Here is a 24,664-nt window from a genome sequence, read left to right as displayed (position 1 = left end):
CTCAGACACTTTGTCTTATTGAGTGCTTACTGCGGTGCGCTTACCATTCTTCCTCCCACCTTTCTCCATACATAAGACTTGCCTGTGTCTCTGCACGCAGTCTCCACGGAGAAAAGCAGCCTGAAATGAAAGTAAAATACTTACGTTCAGGTTTTCTTTCACTCACCGCTTGTAGGTTCGTCCTCGCAGCGCAATGCGTCTGACGAGATGACGCGCGTGCGCCTGGATGGCCTTCTTCACGTAGCCACTCACGTGACTCCGAAGTAAAATCAACAATTTGACCTGGTCCAACCACACAAATGTTATGGTCAAGAAAGCACATAAACATCTCTACTTCCTCAGAAGACCAAGAAAATTCAGTTTATCCTCAATCACATCCATTTCTACGGATGCACCGTGGATGGCATCCTATGAATAATTCCAATAGTTCCCTCAGATCTACATCAGTCACTAACATTTCCGGGAGCGATGGCAGCCTTGCCAACGGTCTGTCTGTTTTTTCGGTTTTTTTTGTTATTTTTAGTGTGTTTAAAAGTATGTGTTAATGTTCTCTGTTTTGTTATATGGGATGGGGGGGGGGGGGGGGGGGGGGGGGGGGGGGGAAACTTGTTTTCAATCTCTTACCTTGCCGGAGATGCGATTGTTTTCCGGATCGTATCTCCGGTCGCCCTGCGGCCTAACATCATGAAGCTGACGGCCTTGCTCGGGACCGACTGTGGGGCCGTGGACTTACCATCAGAGCCGATCCCTTGCCTGGGATTTACGCTCAAACCACAGCCTGCAGATTACAACATTGAGGTGCTCGCAGTCCCGGGTAGAGACTGATGTCGGGAAGCTCCAGTCGCAGAAGATTTCGACCAGCCCAGATCCGGGGTCCGATCGCCCGGCGCGGGGAGCTGTGATTCCCCCCCTGATGCAGGAGCTTAATCAGCCCGACTGCAGGCTACGGGAGTCAAGATTGTCCCGTCTACGTGTACAGCAAATCAAATTCCTTGTATGTTGCAAAACATACTTGGCTAATAAAGTATGATTCTGATTGTCGTTGTAATTAACAACGTGTATTCTCCACCTTCTCTAATAGTGATTGCACAAATAGTTTATAACCGCTGCTCAGAAGAGATTTAATTTCATCATTTTATGTCTCAATCCTCTAAAGCCAGGGTGTGCGCACTTCTTTATCCACAGCTAATGCATTGTGCGTCACAGTAGATAAAATGTTTCCTGGTTGGTGGTTGAGTAATCTCGATCAGTGGATCAGCTGTGGAGCAGGAAGATAGATTTATCAGTTTGAAACATATAAAAGCCTGAAAACACATGCCACCAGATTCAAGAACAACTTCCTCCCTTCTATTATCAGAGCCTTGAATTTACTGCTCATAACCTGCTCGGAAAGCGGACGTCATTAAAGAGACGAAGGACATGTGAGGTATCTTGGACACAGGTCGAGAGAGAGTGGCGTCGAGGTACGTGGAAATAATTTCTTTATGGATTTTGGGGAGAAGTAAAAACGGGCTGTACAGGGCTTAGAAACGATAAGGTTGGAGGCTGTGGAAGGCAGACTACCAGAAGTGATGAAATCAGTAATGGTGTTTGAGATTAATGCCTGGTGCTCATCTATGGGGTCATGGTCCAAGGATAAATAGGAGGAGGTGTCTGATAGTTGTTGCCTGGCCTCAGCCCGGTAGAGGTCAGCGCGCCAGACCTCCACAGCACCTCCCTTGTCAGCGGGTTTGAGTATAATGTCAGGGGTGCTGCAGAGTGAGCGGAGGGCTGTATGTTCAGAGGGAGTGAGGTTAGAGTAGGGAAGGGGAGTGGAAAAGTTGAAAAGGTTGATGTCACGCCAGCAGTTAGAAATAAAAAGGTCTAGAGAGGGTAGAAGGCCAATCGGGGGAGTCCAAGAGGAGTGGGACCGGTGGAGAAGGGGTCATCACTGGGTAGTGAGGACTCCTTCCTATAGAAAAAGGCACGGAGGCGACGGAAGAAATGCTCTACATCATGGTGGGCCCAGAACTCGTTGAGGTGGGGTGGAGGGGAACGAAGGTGAGGCCTCTGTTGAAGGATTTAATCTTATCGACTACACAACATTAACACATAGTAGAATGACAAAACGTTCAATAGGTTAATTGGCTTGGTAAATGTGTAGGGATCGCTGGTCGGCATGGGCTGAACGGCCTATTTTCGTGCCGTGTTCCTTGTTATCCTTTGGGAAAAAGCGCTGAGTCATTGCATTCTCACCGTAATGGGGAGTAGGAGGGGTAGTAGTGGGTGCAGTGGAAAGACGAGCATCAGAACGTTGCTAATGATGCTGTTAAAGGGTTTGGTTGACTAGTCATTAATAATTGCCTAAATCTCTTGAGAATCCAGAAAACAGGTCTTTCTTGTTTTGAAATGACGTGAGAAATACATTTCCATTCAAGAAGGGGTTAAGCAGAAAAGACCTGCAGACACTTCTGCTGCGAAATGTGTTTCTACAAGGCAAATATAACACGATTGATAGGGAATACCTTTGTATAACACTGGCCAGATTGGTTACAACTTGATTTCTATCGGGAACCAGCAGACCACTTAAGAATTACGTTGGAATTGATAAGCAGAAAAAGGAATCTTGGAATAAACTGTTGATGAAAAAGACCCTTTCCATCTAACCCCCTCTCCCCACCGCATAACCCCACCCAATAATCAAACGCAGTTGTCTCTAAAGAACACTGTTTGGCAGGTTCACCGCAGGTGGCCTTAAACATTAACAAGAATCACATCTACTGACACTTGTGCAATGATATTCTATTAAACAATGTAACATTAATCTTTAATATGTTAAGCTTTCACAAATAAACTTGGTCATTAAAAAAACCCTTTAATTTTGAAAATCCTGGGAGAAATAATGTTGTCATTGCGGGTGTGAAACTCTCTAGCTTCTAACCCCATTTCCTTTTTATATTGTTTTTTTCTTAAGATCCCAATTATTGTGATATAGCAGAATTACCTGTTTTCCCATCGGTGGAGAACCAAGTGGATGTAGAGCGGTGGCTCCCAACGTGGGGCATACGCCCCACAGGGGGGTAATTTGATTTTTAAGGGGGGCAATTGAGCGCGACTGAGGAGGTCTGGGTCCAAATTTTCGATTTTTATTTTTTTGGATTTTCCATCAGGTAAACATATGTAGTTTATGTTTCAGATGTTATTTTGAGTAAATAATTTTTTGGGGTTAAAAAAGGTCTTTATTGTGAAGTTATTACATAATCACCGCGCCATCGCTCTTCATGCACGTCGCACGAAGCGCGCGAGGTCATGGGAGAACCTCATTTATTGAATTGGATTTAGAAATGCGATTCAAAGAGCTTTTGCTAAGTTACCCTTATATCTATTTCCTCCGTTTTCTCTCAAGGGAAAGCAGGGGGGGGGGGGGGCATCAGGATTTTAGAGGTGATTAGGTGGGGCAGGGCCAAAAAAAGGTTGGGAACCACTGATGTAGAGTGAAGATGATTGGCAAAAGCTCCTAAAGTAACATGGAGAAAAAAAGCATTTAGCCAGAGAGTATTATTGCTGGAGTCACTTCGAGGATAGTAGAGGAGGCAGATTCAATTATACCATTAAAAAGACAAATGGATTAGCAACAGAAATAATGTGCAAGGCAGTGCAGAGAGGGCAGAAGAGTACGGCTGGTTGGATTGCTCTTGTATAGGACAGGTACAGACTTGACAGACTGAATAGACCTTCCTGTGTTATTATTCTGTGAGTTTAGCTGCTGAAGCTTACAACGTTGCCAACCAGCACCGTTATTCTTGTAACTAAGCTAAGTCTAAGCCTGCAGCTGTACACCAATCTTACACCCTCTCACTGTGTCTGTCACCCTCGTACCCACTGTGGTCCGAATAGCCACGCTTATAATGCATGTGGAGACTTGCCAACATGAGGAATGGAGGCCAGAGTCAGCATCAAACAAGCCACTTATCAGGAGACAGAGGAGACTGCAGATGTTCTGCCTTGAAACGTTGTGTGTCCATCTCCCTCTACAGATGATGCCTGGTCTGCTGTGTTCCTCGAGCACTTCGATGTTTGTTCAAACCACATATCTGAGAGCCTGCAATGCATCTACCTGACCACATACCTGCCACACCAGTGGGACTTGCTACATAGATTAAGAGAGGGCAAAGTCAGTGCCTAGAAGTTCCATTGTGGTCTTTAATGAGAACCATTGACTGTTGCTGTGGAGAGCAGAAATCATGCTGCATCTTGTTAAAGCCTCAGGGCTCACTGGACTACAGGAACTGGGAGTGACAAATGATGACTATCCTGGCTCAGCAATCTGGCACACCCAGACTGGCGGGCTTCAGTAGGACCAGAGATGCTGTTTACTTAGAAAATTGAAGAAATTTGGCATATCACCGTATACTCTATAGAACTTCTATTGGTGTACGGTAGAGAACACAATGATGGATTGCATCACTGAGTAATTTGGTAACTCAAGCACCCAGATGCAGAAAGATTGGGGATGATCAGCCATGATCATATTGAATGGCGGTGCTGGCTCGAAGCAGGGCCGAATGGCCTACTCCTGCACCTATCAATCAATCAACCAATCAACCTTTATTGTCATCTTGCAAGCAACAGTTGTTACAGTGCAAAATGAAAAGACGTTTCCCAGTGAATAGTGGAGCATCGCACATGAAATTTAAACCCTTCACACATAATAACACTAAAAACAATCCAGTCCCTGATGGAACAGTATAAATAGTTAAAAGCAGGTAAAAAAAACCCACAATGTTAAAATTCAATAAACCAATCATAAAAAATGTCCGGGGCCGCTGATTCGAGTGGCCAGTGCCAGTATTAAAGTGTCCGTGCCAGCCGCAGAGTCCAAGTCGTCTATTGTCATAAATGGACACCATCCAGTCCACCACAGGTTTTGACCACCCCACCATTGAAGGGATCTACGGGATTTGCTGCCTCAATAGGACAGCAAATATCATCAAAGACCATCAGCACACTGGCTATGCTCTCATCTCACTGATCCCATTCAGAGGGTACCTGAAAACCGTGGCCTCAGCGTCAGAATCGCTGATAATTCATTGCGGACATAGATTCAAGTGGTTAGCCAAAAATCCATGAATCAGGCAACTTCGTTTCACACATAACACCTTGCCTCCTGCTGCTTATAAATACTCTGTTTGGCAAGATTACCGGGTGCAGATGGTCTAATAATGTACACAAGTGTGGTCTAGGAGTGGAAGGTTGGCGCACCCAGGACCTGCCGCCGGCAAACCCAGCGATTCTCTGCTGAACGAGGGACAACAAGAAGCACAAGTGAAGGAAGGGCAGCCAGTTTGTAGGTGTGTGCTGAGCCCCAGACCAATCGCTGAACTCCAGCAATTGTGTGTACCTGCTGAACTATGCAATGGAGTGCGCGACTGCAGGAACCGCCCGAGATATTTAAACTGTTAGTTTCCGGATCTTGTCGAGGAAACCGACTCCGTTTAGTGGAAGAGATACAACACCCATCGCGGGAGCCTTTCCAGCACGGTTTGTGGCTGTTTCATTCCGATCGGAAAGTTAATTGCAAAGTAAGTGCATAAGTTTGGTCCAGGATAAGTGTCCATCAGTCCCTAGCAAAGATCATAGAGCGGAGCAAGATATGATCTTTGGTCCCCAGTGTCTGCTGCCTCGGCCGTCCCGCGGAGGGAGGGAGGGGAGGGAGGGGAGGGGGGGGAGGGAGAGAGGGAGGGAGAGAGGGAGAGAGAGAGAGAGAGGGTGACTTCCATTCACCCGGGTTACTTGGGTCTGCGGTGGCTGCCGTTGCAAACAAGGGAACCGCAGACTCGGCCACCTCTGGGGCAGGTAGTGCCTGGTGAGCGGATATGCAATGTGTGAAGAAGTGCGTTCCTTCCATTCCCTATGCCACCCCCCAACCCCCTCCTCCACCCTGAGGAGTTCTGGGCCACAGGTCCCCAGGCCCCCAGGTGTCGGTGGTGATGTTGCCTTTCTTTAATGAGGCTTTGAGCACATCCTTGAATCAGATGAGCCCCTGCATCCAACAACGTGAGCAACAGGAGCAATGGTGTAACTGGGGAGTGTTTGCCCAAAACAGGACACTGATGTTGTTCGCAAGTCCCTCTGGTAAACTGGGAAGGGTTTGCCTGCGATTTTCCACTGGGATCTGGAATGTGCTCACTGTAAATTGAGCCGTTTGTAATTAGTTCTGAAAATTAGCACCAGCCCCACAGGAAGGTTGGTGAAGCTGAGCAGCAGCGTAGCAGCAAGAAAGATTGAGTAAAGTGTCTGAGCATATTTGACAGCCGTCTTCACTGAAGAAGTGTCTCGTCTCGAAACGTCACCCATTCCTTCTCTCCAGATATGCTGCTGCCTGTCCTGCTGAGTTACTCCCGCATGTTGTGCCTACCTTGGATTTAAACCAGCATCTGCAGTTCTCTCCTGCACACTTCACTGAAGTTTACTCTGTTGTGAGGCTGTGGGCAAGAAGGTGTTCCACAGTTCCTCCCGATTGATGGAGTCACGCTTCATCGAGATCAAATCAGACCAAGTGTAATAGTTGGTGCAGCTTCCTGCATTTTTTATGTAGATGTTAGGTGGTGAAAATCCTGTCCACCCTGCCTCTAGATAGGCAGGATCTAACCTGTAATTTAAAGGAGCCGTTCGTTAGTCACCGGGAGGCAGCTTTGTGGGGATAAATGTGATGACTTTCCATCAACAGACAGCATGTAGTTGACAGATAGACCTGTTTACTTTCTTGAAGTTGGCCACAATTAAGGAAACTCTCCAATCCCCTGGAATATCCTCCCCTTCCCACATGTGGACACAGATTATGGATGTCACATATACTTCACACTGAGTAATACATTTGAATGCAGAATGCCATCAGCTCAAAGCCTTGATACTGCTGAGCTGTCAGCCAGGAGGAATGGCAAAGGTAGTCAGAATTGGTTGCCTTACACTAGTCCCATGACAAAGTGGAGTATTTATAATGACAAGATTGTTCGAAGTATCCTGGTGTTAGCCGAGTGGCAGCATCCGCTGCTGAGAAAAGCTGACAATGCAGATTCCCTCTGGATGAATCATTCATGTGTTTCCTGAACCCTTGGCTTTCACTGTGAGGTAGTTTGTCTTGTAATCCATAATAGCCTGCAGATTGAAGAAGTTAGAAATACAGTGTGGAAACTGACCCTTCAGTGGCGGGGACATTCACGGAGAGTTTCCGTCAGGGTTTCGACACTTCTGCTTCCTCGTCAAATTGCGAAACTACTGTCGGAAGGAACTGCAGAGGCTGCTCCCAGTTTGCACAGAGCCTGCCTTCCCAGTAACGAGACTGGGACTGTTCTAGAGATTATAAAAGTACAGTAAGTGACGACATATATACGAGCGGGTTCTGATGAAGGTTCTATCATGGGGACGCCGACAACCCCAATAGTATTAATATTTGGCTGACACGGAGATGCCCATGGAGTGGAGCACAGATTACACAGTGGCCACTTTATAACAAATGTGAAGCAACGCAGTCCATGTAACAGTGGAGGTTGCATCTGAAACCAGACCAGGATGATGCTGTCATTCTGTCATCTTGGTTGTGTTTATAAAGGGTTTGGGAAGACTTGGCTCAATTTGGAGGCCACATTATCTGCAAGGTAGACACAATTGGCTCAAAGAATACAAGATCTTTTTGGGAAATTTAAATCTTGCAGTAGTGCAGCAGATTGTTTGGTTAAATGGATACAATAAAAGTCTGTTTGATCAGAAATGTATTCCTGCTTAATGTGAAGCAGCTGAGTTGTCTTAGGAGTCTTTTAAAGGCAAAAGGTCTTTTATTGGCATCTTTGCTACTAAGTTGAGGATGTTTATTAATAATGGATGCCTAAATTAGGAAGTATCATGCTTTATTCTCGAGTATTAACATTTGTAACCTCCAGTGTAACAGTCATGCTTTAAATAACGAGGCAGAGGCCAAGCCCTACCTACTTGGAGAAAGTGTTTTTGAATCGAAAGCTGCAATGGACTGCACTAGGGAAGTGAACTTTAAAATTAACAATTTTGAAATAGAATTCTGGAAGTTAGAAATGGGTATCAGAAACAATGGCGACATTTTCCATCCCTTAGACAAATTGTAGATTTTTATGTAGGAATTTGGCCCAATGCAGCAATGTTTATGTTGACACCCGTGCTATCTATCAAAACTGATTCATTTTCAAGTGAATACAACCTTTGCCATTGTGTGACTTTGAATATCTTTTGTTATTCAATGGACTTATTCATACAGAAAAAAAACAAATGACACTGATCCAAAATGAAAATGGATGTTTTAAGGGAATGAGAATTAAGCGAAAGTGATGATCTTGTCTACATATTTTGCCTGAGCATATTCTCCTGCAAGCATCAGGTGACTTCACTGATATATATGATTTATAATTAATGAAGCAATTATGCAACTAGAATAGAGACCGACAAACTAGCAAAAATGCAATTGTGGGGAATAAGTAGAAAACAGATGCACATGTGTTGAAATATAATACAAAGTGAGAGACGCATAAAGAAAAATGAGCTGAAGTAAATATTAAAATTAAATATTAAGACAAGTTGGTCGTGCATGAAAAATGAAGAAACTGAGAAAGGAGAGAACAAGCAGAGTAACAAACTGATAGAATGTGGTTAGGTATATGCATTTTCAGAACTTTACAATGGGCTACATAATTTTGACATTAATGTAAATAGACCTCCATTTTTTCTATTATCTGTGCATGTTACTGCATGGAATGACCAAGACAACAATAATAATATGATGAAACAACCTTTTGTAATTTGTTAACCAATGGAACATTCACTGTAACAGTGAAGTACAATTGTTGGAAACAGGCCAAATGATATTATGGATGAAGTTGGTAAAATTAAATAATTTAAAGTTTTGATGTGTTTGTTTTCTGAAGACAATACAAAACATGCAGCGGTATTGAAGAAACTTACTTAAAGAACCATGGTCTAGTCATTTTGAATATTGTAAAGTTTAGGAGAGGAGGTATAATGTATGAATAAAATATAGTTATTAATCTCCAACCTTGCATATTATGATGAACAGGACGTTCTCATTTTGAAATGTTGATTAAAGTAAAAATAATAATTTAATTATTTGTTCCTATTCTACACACTGTTCTATAATTTTAAGTATATAATGACAAAACTTTATTGTATTTATAACAGTGCTGCCCTGGGGAAACTGCACAGCTGTAATAAAACTCAAACTTTCTAAAGTATTTATTAGTTATTATCAGATGGAAGAACTTTAATGTGTTTTGTAATAAATGGTTTTCAGCTTTTGTATATCTGATTTCTTATCCCCTCCCACTGTGCTTTTCTTGTGATTCCCAGGAAATTATTACTAGTCTTTAGACTCTTCATCCACGCTTCTTGTCATAGATTTAAGGTGAGAGGGGCAAAGTTTAACAGAGATGTGCGGGGCAGGTTTATTTGTACAGAGGGTGAGTGTGCCTGGAATGTGTTGCCTGGATGGTGGTGGTGGAGGCAGACAGATAGTAGCATTTATGAGGGTTTTAGTTGGGCACATGAAAATGCAAGAAATGGAGGGATAATGGATTGTGTGCAGGTAGATGAGATTAGTGTATCTTAGCATCATGTTCAGCACAGACATTGTGGGTCCAAAGGCTGTTCTGTTTTCTAATAACCAAGGATGTAACGAATGTCAGATCAGGAGGTAACCATCTTCACTTTGTGGTGTACCTGAAATTATGAATTTCACCAGTGGAAGAGACTTTTCTGTTGAGCCAGGCTAAGCTTATTAAATTTAAATGATCATTTTTGGGCAATTTGTAGACGCCCTGCAATGAAGAGGCCAAACCTTGACCTTTTAGGGAATTGGATATGATAAGTGACTGAAGTATCAGCAGGTGAGCCTTTTGGGACCAGTGATCCCAGTTGTATTAGCTTTGAAATATGTATGAACAAGGGCAGGGCTAGTCCACAAGTTAAAGTTATAAATTAGGGCAAGGCCAACTTTGATGGTATTTGACAGGAATATGCAAAAGTCGATTGGAGTATGGTGTTTTGAGGCTTTAATAGATGTCGGGCACAGTGGAATGCTATGAGTAGAGCTGCAGGACACGGGCATGGTCCTCAGTGAATATTTATCCTGTGATTTTACACAGAGATATGAAGTGTAGTGAACTGAGGACAGTTGATGGAGATGTTTTGCGGACATTCTGAATTGGCTGAGGAGGTGCTGGACACCTGAAGGTGGATAAAACTCCCAGGCCTTATCTGGTGTATCAAAGAACACTGTGGGAAGCTAGAGATCTGGCAGAGATATTTGAATCGTCGTTAGACATGGGTGAGGTGCCAGAAGACTGGAGGGTGATTAATGTGTCTCTGTTGTAGAAGGGCTGCAAAGGCAAACCTTGTACCCATAAACTGGTAAGCCTACCTTACGAAAGTTAATGGAGAGGATTCAGAGGGATAAAGTAGACATCCCTTTGGAAAGATGGCTGATTAGTGAAAGTCAGCATGGTTAACACATGGGAGTTTTTTTCTGACGATTCTGAGTGTGTTGAAACAGCTAAGAAGGCAAAGCCATAGACATAGTCTATATGGACCAGCAAGATCTTTTAAGATTCTGCAGGGTGGACTGCTTTGGAAGGTTATATCACAAGGGTGTACTGGAAGAGCTAGCTAACTGGATATAGAATTGGCTTTTTGGTAGCAATAGAAGGGTGTTTTTCGACCTGAGGTTTGTGAAGAGTGGGGTGCCTCGGGGATTGGTGTTGGGCCCAGTATTTGTCATTAATATCAACAATTTGGATGAGAATGTACAAGACGTGATTAGTTAGTTTACAGATGACACTAAAATAGGTGGTATTGTAGGGAGTGAACGTGGTTGTCAGGAATTACAATGGGACCTTCATCAGCTGTTCAAGTGGGCAGAGGAATCGCTTATGGAGTTTAATTTGGATAATACATGTGAAGTGTTGCATATAGGAAGTCAAGTCAGGGCAGGACCTTCACAGTGAATAACAGGGCCCTGAGGAATGTTGCAGAGCAGAGGGATTTTGGAGTGGCATATAAGTGGCAGATAGGCTGGTGAAGAAAGCTTTTGGCACAGGCTTTCATCAGTCAGGAAATTAGGTATAGAAGATGGAACGTTATGTTACAGTTGTACAAGATGTTGGTGAGGTCACACTTGAATTATTGTGTTCAGCTTTGCTCACGCTGCTTTAGGAAAGATACCATTAATCTGGGAGGCAGGCAGAGAAGATTTCGAAGGATGTTGCCAGGACTCGAGGGCCAGAGTGATTGGGAAAGATTGGGCAGGCTAGAACTTTATTCGAGTGCAAGAGGCTGAGGGGTGCAAGATGGGAGAATCAAAAACAAGGGTTTATGGTGAGGGGAAATATTTAATATGAATAGAGGGGGCAAAGTTTTCACACACAGGGTAGTATGTATTTGGAATAAGATGCTAGATAAAGTAGTGAGGGAGCCATTAACAGGCATTTGGATAGGTACATTGAAAGGCATTGTTTGTAATTAGGATTGAAAAATTAACATGCCGAGGTAGAGAATAAATTATTACCAAAAAAACTCTGGAATTATGAGGTAAAAACAGTTCGAGCTGATAGACAATATGTGCCAGAGTAGGACATTTGGCCCTTCGAGCCAGCACCACCATTCAATGTGATCATGGCTGATCATCCTCAATCAGTACCCCGTTCCTGCCTTCTCCCCACATCCCCCGACTCCGCCATCTTTAAGAGCCCTATCTAGCTCTCTCTTGAAAGTATACATATGAGAAATCAGTTCTCAGTCTATTTCCCAACCTTCGTAAATCTGTCAGCTCTCTCACAGATAATCTTTGGAATGGCAGACAGACAGGATGTTTCAAACATTTGATACTTGAACAACAACAAAGGCTTTTAAAATTAAGAATGTTTTGTCCTAATAAACACAAATGTTGCATCTGACCTAAGAAACATTTTTTAAATATGAAAGTGACAAGTGTGGAAGTGTCTGTTTTTAATTGCCAATAAATTGTATAGAAATTATCTAATTTATTATAACTGATGTAACTTTCTCTGCATTTGCAAAGCTAAATTGTATCTCATGCCAAATACTGAGACATACAATCAGGTAGCATCTAAATGATCTGGGATAAAATGATTTGAGAGTGCAGGAATTGCTTGTAGTGAGCCTCTGCTAGTAATGAGGAGTTGAACCTCCACTGTTTAAAGGGGTTAGATCGTTTACGAAAGTGAAGATCGAGGGAAGTAGTGATGATAGTAATAATACCACAAGACAAATTAACAAAATGGTGATACTAAATAAGTAAGCCAACGTATAAGTGAAACAGGAATAGCTTCCTTTGATATAACATAGTATAACTTAAAGTTGATAAGGTATAAAGAAAGAGTTAGCATTAGAGAGATTAGCAAATTGCAAACTGGGTTCTTGGATTAAGGCGCAGGGCGGAAGAACATCAATTAAGTATTGTTAAACAAAAACGTTGTAAGAGCTAATTGGTGTAACACAGCCTTGACTATAATGAGTTCTTATCAGCCCCAGACAGTCCGCTATGAAGACTAGTGGAAACAAACCAGTCAAATGCTGGCCAGCTGCTAAAAACAAGAAGGCAGAGATCAAATCACGAACCACAAAGTGGGTCCATTGAGCCCAATTTTGGAGCCTTTCAAGTATGATTACACATAAACATTATAAGGAAAAGTTGGTAAGACATAGTCATGAACGTGGTGATTTCTTACCGGCCTCATACATTTCGAGACAGGGGTCTAGTATAACAGCAAGGCCGAGCGCTAGCAGTGGCTAGTTTCTAAGGGCAGTCAAGCTAAAGTTAGCCCATAATGTGACAGTAGATTAACATCCTTCCCTTATAAAGTGGGAACTACTTGAGAAGGAGAAGGAGAAGATGTGAGGTGGCTGCAAATGGGGAAGTGGGTTTAGCATTCACAATGGGCCAGCACTTTTGATTTGACTGACACTCTCCCCTTATTTCAGTAAACATCTGTTCCAAAGATAGTTCTAGTTTGTACATGAGTATAGAAATTGTACATGAGTATAGAAGTTGGGATGTAATGTTAAAATTGTACAAGGCATTGGTGAGGCCAAATCTGGAGTATGGTGTACAATTTTGGTCGCCTAATTATAGGAACGATGTCAACAAAATAGAGAGAGTACAGAGGAGATTTACTAGAATGTTGCCTGGGTTTCAGCAACTAAGTTACAGAGAAAGGTTGAACAAGTTAGGGCTTTATTCTTTGGAGCACAGAAGGTTAAGGGGGGACTTGATAGAGGTTTTTAAAATGACGAGAGGGATAGACAGAGTTGACGTGGAAAAGCTTTTCCCACTGAGAGTAGGGAAGATTCAAACAAGAGGACATGACTTCAGAATTAAGGGATAGAAGTTTAGGGGTAACATGAGGGGGAACTTCTTTACTCAGAGCGTGGTAGCGGTGTGGAATGAGTTTCCAGTGGAAGTGGTGGAGGCAGGTTCGTGGGTATAATTTAAAAATAAATTGGATAGTTATATGGATGGGACGGGAATGGAGGGTTATGGTCTGAGCGCAGGTATATGGGACTAAGGGAGGTTATGTGTTCAGCACGGACTAGAAGGGTCGAGATGGTCTGTTTCCGCGCTGTAATTGTTATATGGTTATATGGCTATTCTCTGTCAAAATGGTCAAGTATCGTGAAGAATGCAAAGAGATTTCATTGATTTGTAAGTGATAATGAAAATAAAAATTACTAGATAAAACAACAAAAATGAATGATATCAATTTTAAATTCATTCTTTCTGGTGGTAAGGAATTAGAAATTGGATGAGAAAACCGATCTAAGGGAATGATATAAATCAAGCTGTTCAGCCCACACTGACTTCTGTGCACCACATGAATCTCCTTGTCCTCGTAATGAATCTTCTGGACAACTCATGAATTCTTGTAGTTTTAATATTTGACTAGAACAAGAAACCAGTTAAGAACTTAAAATGATTTTATTTTTGTAGAATCTATTAAAGAAATCGTTGTGTAACTGAAGTTAAAGTAGAAATTAAAATGTATGCATGAATGTGGAAAACAGGCTGCTTTTCTGCAATGCCTACAAATATTTACAGGTGTACCTAAAGGATTGTGCACAAAATAAATGGTGAGAACATTTGCATTGAATTTTTGAATTCTCGCTGTTAGGATACGCCAGTAAAATAGGGTAAATTGTCTCCAAATTGGAGTTGAATTTTTAAAAATCCTAATGGGGTTGAAAGTAAATTGCATTTCTAAACTCTGAGTAGATATTTTCACTTTGTTTTAAGTTTGTCATAACAATCATTTCCTGAACCACTTTCTGTATATTGTTTTTAACGTAAAAACTCTCTCTCTCCTCTCTCTCTCTCTCTCTCTCTCTTTTTATGATTCAACCAGAATTTTTCTGTAAGATCAATCAATATTATTGATCCACCATTTTATATTATAATTGCTGTGTTTGGTAGTTACATGGGTTATGCTCACTGCAGTTGACAGTAATGAAGTGGGCCAAGTTGTACAGCTGGAAAGAAGCAATTAGGCTTGTCACTTTCCTGATTGATGGTTGTTTGCCTGCAATTAGTTCCTTACAACCCCCAATTCACTACAGCTTTAGTCCTTGGGTAAGTCACTGTCATGTGCTCTGAATTAATAGTGAACCCCAAGTAAACAATTATAATGTTAGGTGTCAATCTAGATTTATCTGGAGATAAAGAAGCCCAGATTTTGAATGTTAATTTGACTTTTAAAACTGATACTGTCGTTATGGCTTCAGTGCCACAACTAAAATGTCATGCAAATAAACCATTATCAAATAGCCTTGGGCTCTTAACAATGCTAAGATTGATTTTAGCAGTTTAGTAAACAATCCAGGGCTGAGGTTAATCCATGAGGCAATGCTTTGCATTGCCACAATTGATGCATCCAGATAAATTTCAAATATCTACGATCTTACCTTGCACAGTCACAGAGTAATACACATCTTGGAGATCTATGCTTGCCAAATAGCCTTTTGTTGAATTTAACTGCAAAGCATTATGTCTCCATTTTAAAATGTTTATACTGTACAAAAGGGTTGAGGCTTGTAAGGTCAAAATGATTCTACTGCCACCATGCTGTTTAGGTATAGAGAAAATACTAGACATGCATTGGTGGTTTTGATAATCTTTCTCAATTAACCCTTTTTTACTCAATATGTCAAGTTCTACTTGAATAATTTTAATCTTTTCTTTAGAGAACATGTATTCGTCTTCGAATATGTTGAGTAGGGGAATTTTCATTTTTTGGTAGAATTTAATTATAAACCCCATTATACTGCACAGTATATAGGCATCAGATGTTATTTGTTGCCCTTCTATTAGGAAGAATTGTAATTTCCCCCCAATTTGTGAATAGGACACATCTGATGTGGTTGTCTCAGAACCAGAACCACCTACCTCAGGATTTGCTGGTGTCACTTTTTGTTCCTTGCCCCTCGTGGAAATAAACACGTCCTCCACATCCTGGGGTCGTACGCCAATCTCGTGTATGCGGGTACGAGCGACTTGTTCCTTCACCAGTTCCAGCCACCCTTCGGTATGGATATTGCCTTCATTATGGCAATTGTATATTAGATGGTTTACAGAGCCCTGCAAACTTAGGATGTATGTTAGGTCTTATCGTATTTTTACAAATACAGCTTATTTCAAATTGTGCATTACACATCATTCCCATAACATTTCCTTCTTCCAGGTCTCTGGCAAAGCCGTAATGCTTGACCACATTAATCTTAGTACCCGCTGTAACCTAATTTCTTGAACGCATACTACAGTGCCCATAACTCCACACTTCACTGTTGACAGATAGGACTACTAGCAGATCGCAATTCTGCGGGATTTCATATATGTTCTCCATCTCATCCATCCTTGGTTCTTCCAAATGATGGGAAAGCAGGTATTTATACTTCTGCTATATCCTCTTTTAGAGGTTGTCCCTTTTTTCTGGGAATAGAGAACTTATGGCCAGCCCTGGTACATTTCTTTTTGTATGGGCTCTGGTCCTTATATTATTGATTGTCAGAATATTCTGGATATTCCTCCTCATAACGGGTTTCACCTGGATATTCATCATTAGGTATTTCATGCGATGGCTCTCTCATAAGCCTACGCTTTTTTGTCCCTCTTTGGGGTATATCAAGCTCTTCTATTGAGCTGTATATTGGCAGCCCACTTTTGGGTGCTGCTTCATATTCTGGGCCTCCTGTAGACCAACGCCTGTATTGTCTTTCAGACATTTCTGGTGCTGCGTCCGTGTCGGGTCAGCCCATATATTCATCTTTATCATCAGGCATTTTGGTCGCTGGCTCAAATCTGGGCCAACGTTTCCCAGAACCTCTTCTGGGTGTTCCATGCGGTTGCTCTTTAAGCACGCGTTTGTTTTACCCATGAGGAATTCCAGTTTATAAATTCTATCTGACATGATTTATAGTTCAGACTCCTCCGAGTCTTCCAGGCCTATTATTTCTTTATGGCCTTGCTCCCTGTGGGAGTTTCAACGGGACTTTTTAGTCGGGCGCCCGTTACACTCGGACACTTTGTCTTATTGAGTGCTTACTGCGGTGCGCTTACCATTCCTCCTCCCCTTTCTCCATACGTAAGACTTGCCTGTGTCTCTGCACGCAGTCTCCACGGAGAAAAGCAGCCTAAAATGAAAGTAAAATTCGTACGTTCAGGATTTCTTTCACTCAACGCTTGGAGGTCCGTCCTCTACCGTGGTCGCAGCGCAATGCGTCTGATGAGATGGACGCGCGTGCGCCTGGACGGCCTTCTTCACGTAGTCACTCACGTGACTCCGAACTAAAATCTTTTTATTGCATAGATTGCATTTCTCTTTTAGTGCATTCACTGCCATATTGAAGTTTCCTGATGCTGAAGCAGTTAGACCAAGGTAAGTATAGCTCATAGTGTGTTCGATAACAGTACCATTGAGAGTAAATTTGAATTTATCTTCTTGACATCTGGGTCTTTTCTGAAAAATCATTATGTTGGTTTTCTTTAGATTTACTGCCAGGGCCCAATTTTGGTGTGTGTGTGTGTGTGCCCTTTATTGATTGCTACACGTTCTTGCAGCTGTAAGCAGTACAATACAATAGCAAGTTTAGCAATTCAATATTCACTTCATAGTGTTAGTTAATGTCGATTAGTGTGTGCGTATATATGTGCATGTTGGTCATTCACCGTCTCTCAGGTTATGGCATGCTGTTACGTATTGTGCACCAAGATGTGCCGTATTTCCTTCACCAAGGATTATTCTTAATTTTTGATGTATCATCTAGTTCTTTAAAGTCAGGGGTTGCCACACTGAGTTTGTCAAAGTATGCTTTCCTTGTTTTGTCAAAAAAATTGCAATTTAGGAGGAAGTGCACCTCTGTTTCAACCTCAACTGCCAAATAGTGGTCACTTAATCTGTATTTGGTGAGGGTCGGTCTCTGCTTTATGTTTCTAACAGTTGAGGGATAGTCTGCCAATTTATAATCTCTTTTTAGGTAAAGGTAACATTCTAATCTGCTTTGTCTTTTGGTTTCTTTATCCCAATGTTCCAAGTACGTTTCTTTACATTGTTTGATAATTTGGTTCACTCTAACTGGTGATTGGGGGTCAGTATTGATTTGGGGCCGGTCAGCGTTTAACTAGATAGAGTTTAACTGAATAGGGGTAGTTAGTCTCAGTACCAACTGACACAGGGAACTCTTTTCTGGGTTCCCGTCTTGTGTTTGAAGGGCTTTAAACTGGAGGGTATCTGGGGGGCTAGATTTAAGGTGATTCCAAAATTTTAGTGCTCTTTTCTGGATATTATCAGTGGGTATCTCCCTAGTTCCGCCCTACATGTATTTGTTGGTGTTTTCCTTTGGATACGGAGGATGTTCCGACAAAATTCTGCATGCAGTGCCTCCGTTGTATGTTTTTCCCATTTACTATAACTATGGTGACTGAGTGGACCCCATACTTCACTACCATAAAGCGCAATAGGCTGGATTACACTGTCAAATATTTTAAGCCAGATTTTAATTGGGATTTGGATGTTGTAGAATCTTCTTTTTATTGCATACAGAGCTCTTCTAGCTTTCTCTTTTAGTGCATTCCTGCCATATTGAAGTTTCCTGATGCTGAAACAGTTAGACCAAGGTAAGTATAGCTCATAGTGTGTTCGATAACAGTACCATTGAGAGTAAATTTGAATTTATCTTCCTGACATCTGGGTCTTTTCTGAAAAATCATGGTTGGTTTTCTTTAGATTTGCTGCCAGGGCCCAATTTTAGCAGTACTCATCAAGTAGGCCCAACTGTTGCTGCAGTCCCTGTTCTGTGGGGGACAGCAGAACCAAGTCATCCGTATAAAACAGGGATTTTACCTCTCCGTTCAGAAGACAGAGGCCCGGCGCTGTGCTCTGGTCAAACTTTACTGCCAAATCGTTGGTATATACATTAAACAGTGTCGGGCTCAGATTGCAGCCTTGCCTGATGCCTCTTCTCTGGGTGAAGAGATCAGTGCGTTTGTCCCCAATTTTAATGCCACATTTATCATTCAGACAAATTGATTTGATAAGATCATATACCTTTCCTCCTATACCACAGCGGAGCAGTTTGTAATAGAGCCCTTCATGCCAAATACAGTTAAATGCTTTCTCAAATTCCCTCTCCCTCTCCTCCCTATCCTCCCTGTCCTACCTCTCGTCCCTCTCGTCCCCCTCGTCCCTCTCCCCCTCGTCCCTCTCCCCCTCGTCCCCTCTCCCCCTCGTCCCTCCCCCCTCTCCCCCTCCTCCCCTCCCCCTCGTCCCCCTCTCCCCCTCGTCCCCTCTCCCCCTCGTCCCTCCCCCTCCCCCCCCCTCCCCCTCGTGTCGTTTGTTTTTTTTGCGTTTGTCGTTTGTCTTTTTGCGTTTGTCCTTCGCCTTTTTGCGTTTGTCCTTCGCCTTTTTGCGTTTGACGTTCGTCTTTTTTGCGTTTGTCGTTTGTCTTTTTGCGTTTGTCGTTCGTCTCTTTTTGCGTCGCCTTTTTGCATTGTCGTTTGTCTTTTTGCGTTGTCATTTGTCTTTTTGTCTTTTTGCGTTTGTCTTTTTGCGTTTGTCGTTAGTCTTTTTGCGTTTGTCGTTTGTCTTTTTGCGTCGTCTTTTTGCGTTTGTTGTTTGTCTTTTTGTGTCGTCTTTTTGCGTTTGTTGTTTGTCTATTTGCGTTTGTCGTTTGTCGTCTGGCGTTTATCTTTTTGCGTGTCGTTCTTTCTTTTTGCATTTGTCGTTTGTCTTTTTGCGTTTGTCGTTTGTCTTTTTGCGTTTGTCCCGTTTGTCATTTGTCTTTTTGCGTTTGTCGTTTGTCGTTTTGCGTTTGTCATTTGTCTTTTTGCGTTTGTCGTTTGTCTTTTTGCATCGCCTTTTTGAGTTTTTCGTTTGTCTTTTTGCGTCGTCTCTTTGCGTTTTTCGTTTGTGTTTTTGTGTCGTCTTTCTGCGTTTGTCGTTTGTCGTTTGTCGGTCGTCTTTTTGCGTTTGTCGGTCGTCTTTTTGCGTTTGTCGGTCGTCTTTTTGCGTTTGTCGTTTGTCTTTTTGCGTTTGTCGTTTGTCTTTTTGCGTTTGACAAACGCAAAAAGACAAACGACAATCGTAAAAAGACAATGACAAACACAAAAAAACGACGCAAAAAGACGACCGACAAACGCAAAAAGACGACCGACAAACGCAAAAAGACGACCGACAAACGCAAAAAGACGACCGACAAACGCAAAAAGACGACCGGCAAACGCAAAAAGACCGGCAAACGCAAAAAGACGACCGGCAAACGCAAAAAGACAAGCGACAAACGCAAAACAAGACAAACGACAAACGCAAAAAGACAAACGACAAACGCAAAAAGACGACCGACAAACGCGAAAACGCAAGACGACCGACAAACGCAAAAAGACTACCGACAAACGACAAACGACAATCGCAAAAAGACGAACGACAAACGCAAAAAGACGAAACACAAACGCAAAAAGACGAACCACAAACGCAAAAAGACGAACGCAAAAAGACACACGACAAAAGACACACGCAAAAAGACAAACGACACACGCAAAAAGACCACGCAAAAAGACAAACGACAAACGCAAAAAGACGACCGACAAACGCGAAAAGACGACCGACAAACGCGAAAAGACGACCGGCAAACGCGAAAAGACGACCGGCAAACGCGAAAAGACGACCGGCAAACGCGAAAAGACAAACGACAAACGCGAAAAGACAAACGACAAACGCTAAAAGACAAACGACAAACGCAAAAAGACAAACGACAAACGACAAACGCAAAAAAGACGACCGACAAATGCAAAAAAGACGACCGACAAACGCAAAAAGACTGCCGACAAACGACAAACGCAAAAAGACTACCGACAAACGACAAACGCAAAAAGACTACCGACAAACGACTACCGACAAACGACAATCGCAAAAAGACGAACGACAAACGCAAAAAGACGACAAACGCAAAAAGACAAACCACAAACGCAAAAAGACAAACGCAAAAAGACAAACGCAAAAAGACACACGCAAAAAGACACACGCAAAAAGACAAACGACACACGCAAAAAGACCACGCAAAAAGACAAACGACAAACGCAACAAGACAAATGCCTTTTTGCGTTTGTCGTTTGTCTTTTTGCGTTTGTCGTTTGTCTTTTTGCGTATGTCATTTGTCTTTTTGCGTTTGTCTTTTTGCGTTTGTCTTTTTGCGTTTGTCGTTTGTCTTTTTGCGTTTGTCTTTTTGCGTTTGTCGTTTGTCGTTTGTCGTTTGTCTTTTTTGCGTTTGTCGTTTGTCTTTTGTTTTGCGTTTGTCGTTTGTCTTTTTGCGTTTGTCGTTTGTCTTTTTTGCGTTTGACAAACGCAAAAAGACAATGACAAATTAAAAAAATGACGCAAAAAGACGACGCAAAAAGACGACCGACAAACGCAAAAAGATGACCGACAAATGCAAAAAGATGACCGACAAACGCATAAAGACGACCGACAAACGACAAACGCAAAAAGACGACCGAGAAACGACAAACGCAAAAAGACTACCGCAAAACGAAACGACAAACGCAAAAAGACAAACGACAAACGCAAAAAGACAAACGCCTTTTTGCATTTGTCGGTCGTCTTTTTGCATTTGTCGGTCGTCTTTTTGCGTTTGTCGGTCGTCTTTTTGCGTTTGTCGGTCGTCTTTTTGCGTCGTCTATCTGCGTCGTCTTTTTGCGTGTGTCGTTTGTCTTTTTGCGTCATCTTTTTGCGTGTGTCGTTTGTCTTTTTGCGTGTGTCGTTTGTCTTTTTGCGTTTGTCGGTCATCTTTTTGCGTTGTCTTTTTGCATGTGTCGTTTGTCTTTTTGAGTGTCGTTTGTCTTTTTGCGTCGTCTTTTTGCGTTTGTCGTTTGTCTTTTTGCGTTTGTCGGTCGTCTTTTTGCGTTTGTCGGTCGCCTTTTTGCGTTTGTCGGTCGCCTTTTTGCGTTTGTCGGTCGTCTTTTTGCGTTTGTCGGTCGTCTTTTTGCGTTTGTCGGTCGTCTTTTTGCGTTTGGCGGTCCATTTACTATAACTATGGTGACTGAGTGGACCCCATACTTCACTACCATGAAGCGCAATAGGCTGGATTACACTGTCAAATATTTTAAGCCAGATTTTAATTGGGATTTGGATGTTGTAGAATCTTCTTTTTATTGCATACAGAGCTCTTCTAGCTTTCTCTTTTAGTGCATTCCTGCCATATTGAAGTTTCCTGATGCTGAAACAGTTAGACCAAGGTAAGTATAGCTCATAGTGTGTTCGATAACAGTACCATTGAGAGTAAATTTGAATTTATCTTCCTGACATCTGGGTCTTTTCTGAAAAATCATGGTTGGTTTTCTTTAGATTTGCTGCCAGGGCCCAATTTTAGCAGTACTCTCATCAAGTAGGCCCAACTGTTGCTGCAGTCAGTCCCTGTTCTGTGGGGACAGCAGAATCAAGTCATCCGCATAAAACAGCGAATTTATCTCTCCGTCCAGAAGACACAGGCCCGGCGCTGTGCTCTGGTACAACTTTACTGCCAAATCGTTGATATATACATTAAACAGCGTCGGGCTCAGATTGCAGCCTTGCCGGACGCCTCTTCTGGGCGAAGAGATCAGTGCGTTTGTCCCCCATTTTAATGCCACATTTATCATTCAGACAAATTGATTTGATAAGATCATATACCTTTCCTCCTATACCACAGCCTAGGAGTTTGTAATAGAGCCCTTCATGCCAAATACAGTTAAATGCTTTCTCAAATTCCCTCTCCCTCTCCTCCCTATCCTCCCTGTCCTACCTCTCGTCCCTCCCGTCCCTGTCCTCCCTCTCCCCCTCGTCCCCCTCCCTCTCCCCCTCGTCCCCTTCCCCCTCCCCCGTGTCCCCCCTCGTCCCCCTCCCCTCGCCCCTCTCCCTCTCCGTCCCTCTCCCCCTCCCCCTCCCCCTCCCCCTCGTGTCGTTTGTCTTTTTGCGTTTGTCGTTTGTCTTTTTCCGTTTGTCTTTTTGCGTTTGACGTTCGTCTTTTTGCGTTTGTCGTTTGTCTTTTTGCGTTTGTCGTTCGTCTTTTGCGTCGCCTTTTTGCATTGTCGTTTGTCTTTTTGCGTTGTCATTTGTCTTTTTGCGTTTGTCGTTTGTCTTTTTGCGTTTGTCGTTTGTCTTTTTGCGTTTGTCGTTAGTCTTTTTGCGTTTGTCGTTTGTCTTTTTGCGTCGTCTTTTAGCGTTTGTCGTTTGTCTTTTTGCGTTTTGTCGTTTGTCTTTTTGCGTTTGTTGTTTGTCTTTTTGCGTTTGTCGTTTGTGATTTTGCGTTTATCGTTTGTGATTTTGCGTTTATCGTTTGTCTTTTTGCATTTGTCGTTTGTCTTTTTGCGTTTGTCGTTTGTCTTTTTTTTGTCGTTTGTCTTTTTGTCTTTTTGCGTTTGTCGTTTGTCGTTTTGCGTTTGTCATTTGTCTTTTTGCGTTTGTCGTTTGTCTTTTTGCATCGCCTTTTTGAGTTTTTCGTTTGTCTTTTTGCGTCGTCTCTTTTGTGTTTTTGTGTCGTCTTTTGCGTTTGTCGTTTGTCGGTCGTCTTTTTGCGTTTGTCGGTCGTCTTTTTGCGTTTGTCGGTCGTCTTTTTGCGTTGTTTTGTCGGTCGTCTTTTTGCGTTTGTCGTTTGTCTTTTTGCGCTTGTCGGTCGTCTTTTTGCGCTTGACGGTCGTCTTTTTGCGCTTGCCGGTCGTCTTTTTGCGCTTGCCGGTCGTCTTTTTGCGCTTGCCGGTCGTCTTTTTGCGTTTGCCGGTCGTCTTTTTGCGTTTGCCGGTCGTCTTTTTGCGTTTGCCGGTCGTCTTTTTGCGTTTGCCGGTCGTCTTTTTGCGTTTGTCCGGTCGTCTTTTTGCGTCAGTTTTTTTTGTGTTAGTCAATGTCTTTTTGCGTTTGTCGTTTGTCTTTTTGCGTTTGTCGTTTGTCTTTTTGCGTTTGTCGGTAGTCTTTTTGCGTTTGTCGTTTGTCGTTTGTCTTTTTGCGTTTGTCGTTTGTCTTTTTGCGTTTGTCGTTTGTCTTCTTTCGTTTGTCGTTTGTCTTTTTGCGTTTGTCGTTTGTCTTTTTGCGTTTGTCGTTTGTCTTTTTGCGTTTGTCGGTCGTCTTTTTGCGTTTTGTCGGTCTTTTTTTTTTTGCGTTTGTCGGTAGGTCTTTTTTGCGTTTGTCATTTGTCGGTCGTTTTTTTGCGTTTGGCGGTCGTCTTTTTGCGTTTGTCGGTCGTCTTTTTGCGTTTGTCGGTCGTCTTTTTGCGTTTGTCGGTCGTCTTTTTGCGTTTGTCGGTCGTCTTTTTGCGTTTGTCGGTCGCCTTTTTGCGTTTGTCGGTCGTCTTTTTGCGTTTGTCGGTCGTCTTTTTGCGTTTGTCGGTCGCCTTTTTGCGTTTGTCGGTCGCCTTTTTGCTTTTGTGGGTCGCTTTTTTGCGTTTGTCGGTCGCCTTTTTGCGTTTTGTCGGTCGCCTTTTTTTTTGCGTTTTGCCGGTCGCCTTTTTGCGTTTGCCGGTCGCCTTTTTGCGCTTGTTGCGGTCGTCTCTTTTTGCGCCTTGCCGGTCGTCTTTTTTGCGCTTGCCGGTCGTCTTTTTGCGCTTTCCGGTCGTCTTTTTGCGCTTGCCGGTCGTCTTTTTTGCGCTTGCCGGTCGTCTTTTTGCGCTTGTCCGGTCGTCTTTTTTGCGCTTGCGCCGGCCGGTCGTCTTTTTTTTGCGCTTGCGGTCCCGTCTTTTTTTGCGTTTGCCGGTCGTCTTTTTTGCGTCAGTTTTTTGTGTTAGTCAATGTCTTTTTGCGTTTTGGTTTGTCTTTTGTCTTTTTGCGTTTGTCGTTTGTCTTTTTGCGTTTGTCGTTTGTCTTTTTGCGTTTGTCGTTTGTCTTTTTGCGTTTGTCGTTTGTCGTTTGTCTTTTTGCGTTTGTCGTTTGTCGTTTGTCGTTTGTCGTTTGTCTTTTTGCGTTTGTCGTTTGTCGTTTTGCGTTTGTCGTTTGTTCTTCTTGCGTTTGTCGTTTGTCTTTTTTGCGTTTGTCGTTTGTCTTTTTTGCGTTTGTCGGTTCGTCTTTTTGCGTTTGTGTCGGTCGTCTTTTTTTTTGCGTTTGTCGGTAGTCTTTTTTGCGTTT

At 42.7% G+C, this 24,664-nt stretch overlaps 1 protein-coding gene across 6 annotated transcripts in view; it reads left to right on the top strand.

The window, feature by feature from the left end:
• Positions 1-24,664, top strand: part of prg4b (proteoglycan 4b) — a 138,309-nt gene that overhangs the window by 7,591 nt on the left and 106,054 nt on the right. Inside the window, exons 1-2 of one of the 6 annotated variants that reach the window (XM_055642160.1) lie at positions 5,459-5,561; positions 9,370-9,424. Coding sequence is in view for 1 of the 6 variants with exons in the window: in XM_055642163.1 (XP_055498138.1) it covers positions 5,391-5,561 (171 nt within the window). In the remaining 5 variants the exon portion in view is untranslated. Of the gene's footprint in view, positions 1-1,251; positions 1,464-5,169; positions 5,562-7,214; positions 7,353-9,369; positions 9,425-24,664 lie in introns of those variants that run through there. The other 5 variants (XM_055642159.1, XM_055642161.1, XM_055642163.1 and 2 more) reach the window with 5 other exon arrangements.

The sequence above is a fragment of the Leucoraja erinacea genome, chromosome 10 (assembly GCF_028641065.1).
Source record: "Leucoraja erinacea ecotype New England chromosome 10, Leri_hhj_1, whole genome shotgun sequence".
Classification (NCBI taxonomy): domain Eukaryota; kingdom Metazoa; phylum Chordata; class Chondrichthyes; order Rajiformes; family Rajidae; genus Leucoraja; species Leucoraja erinaceus.
The sequence above is the reverse complement of the archived record's forward strand: the minus strand, read 5'-3'. Positions and strand labels throughout refer to the sequence as shown.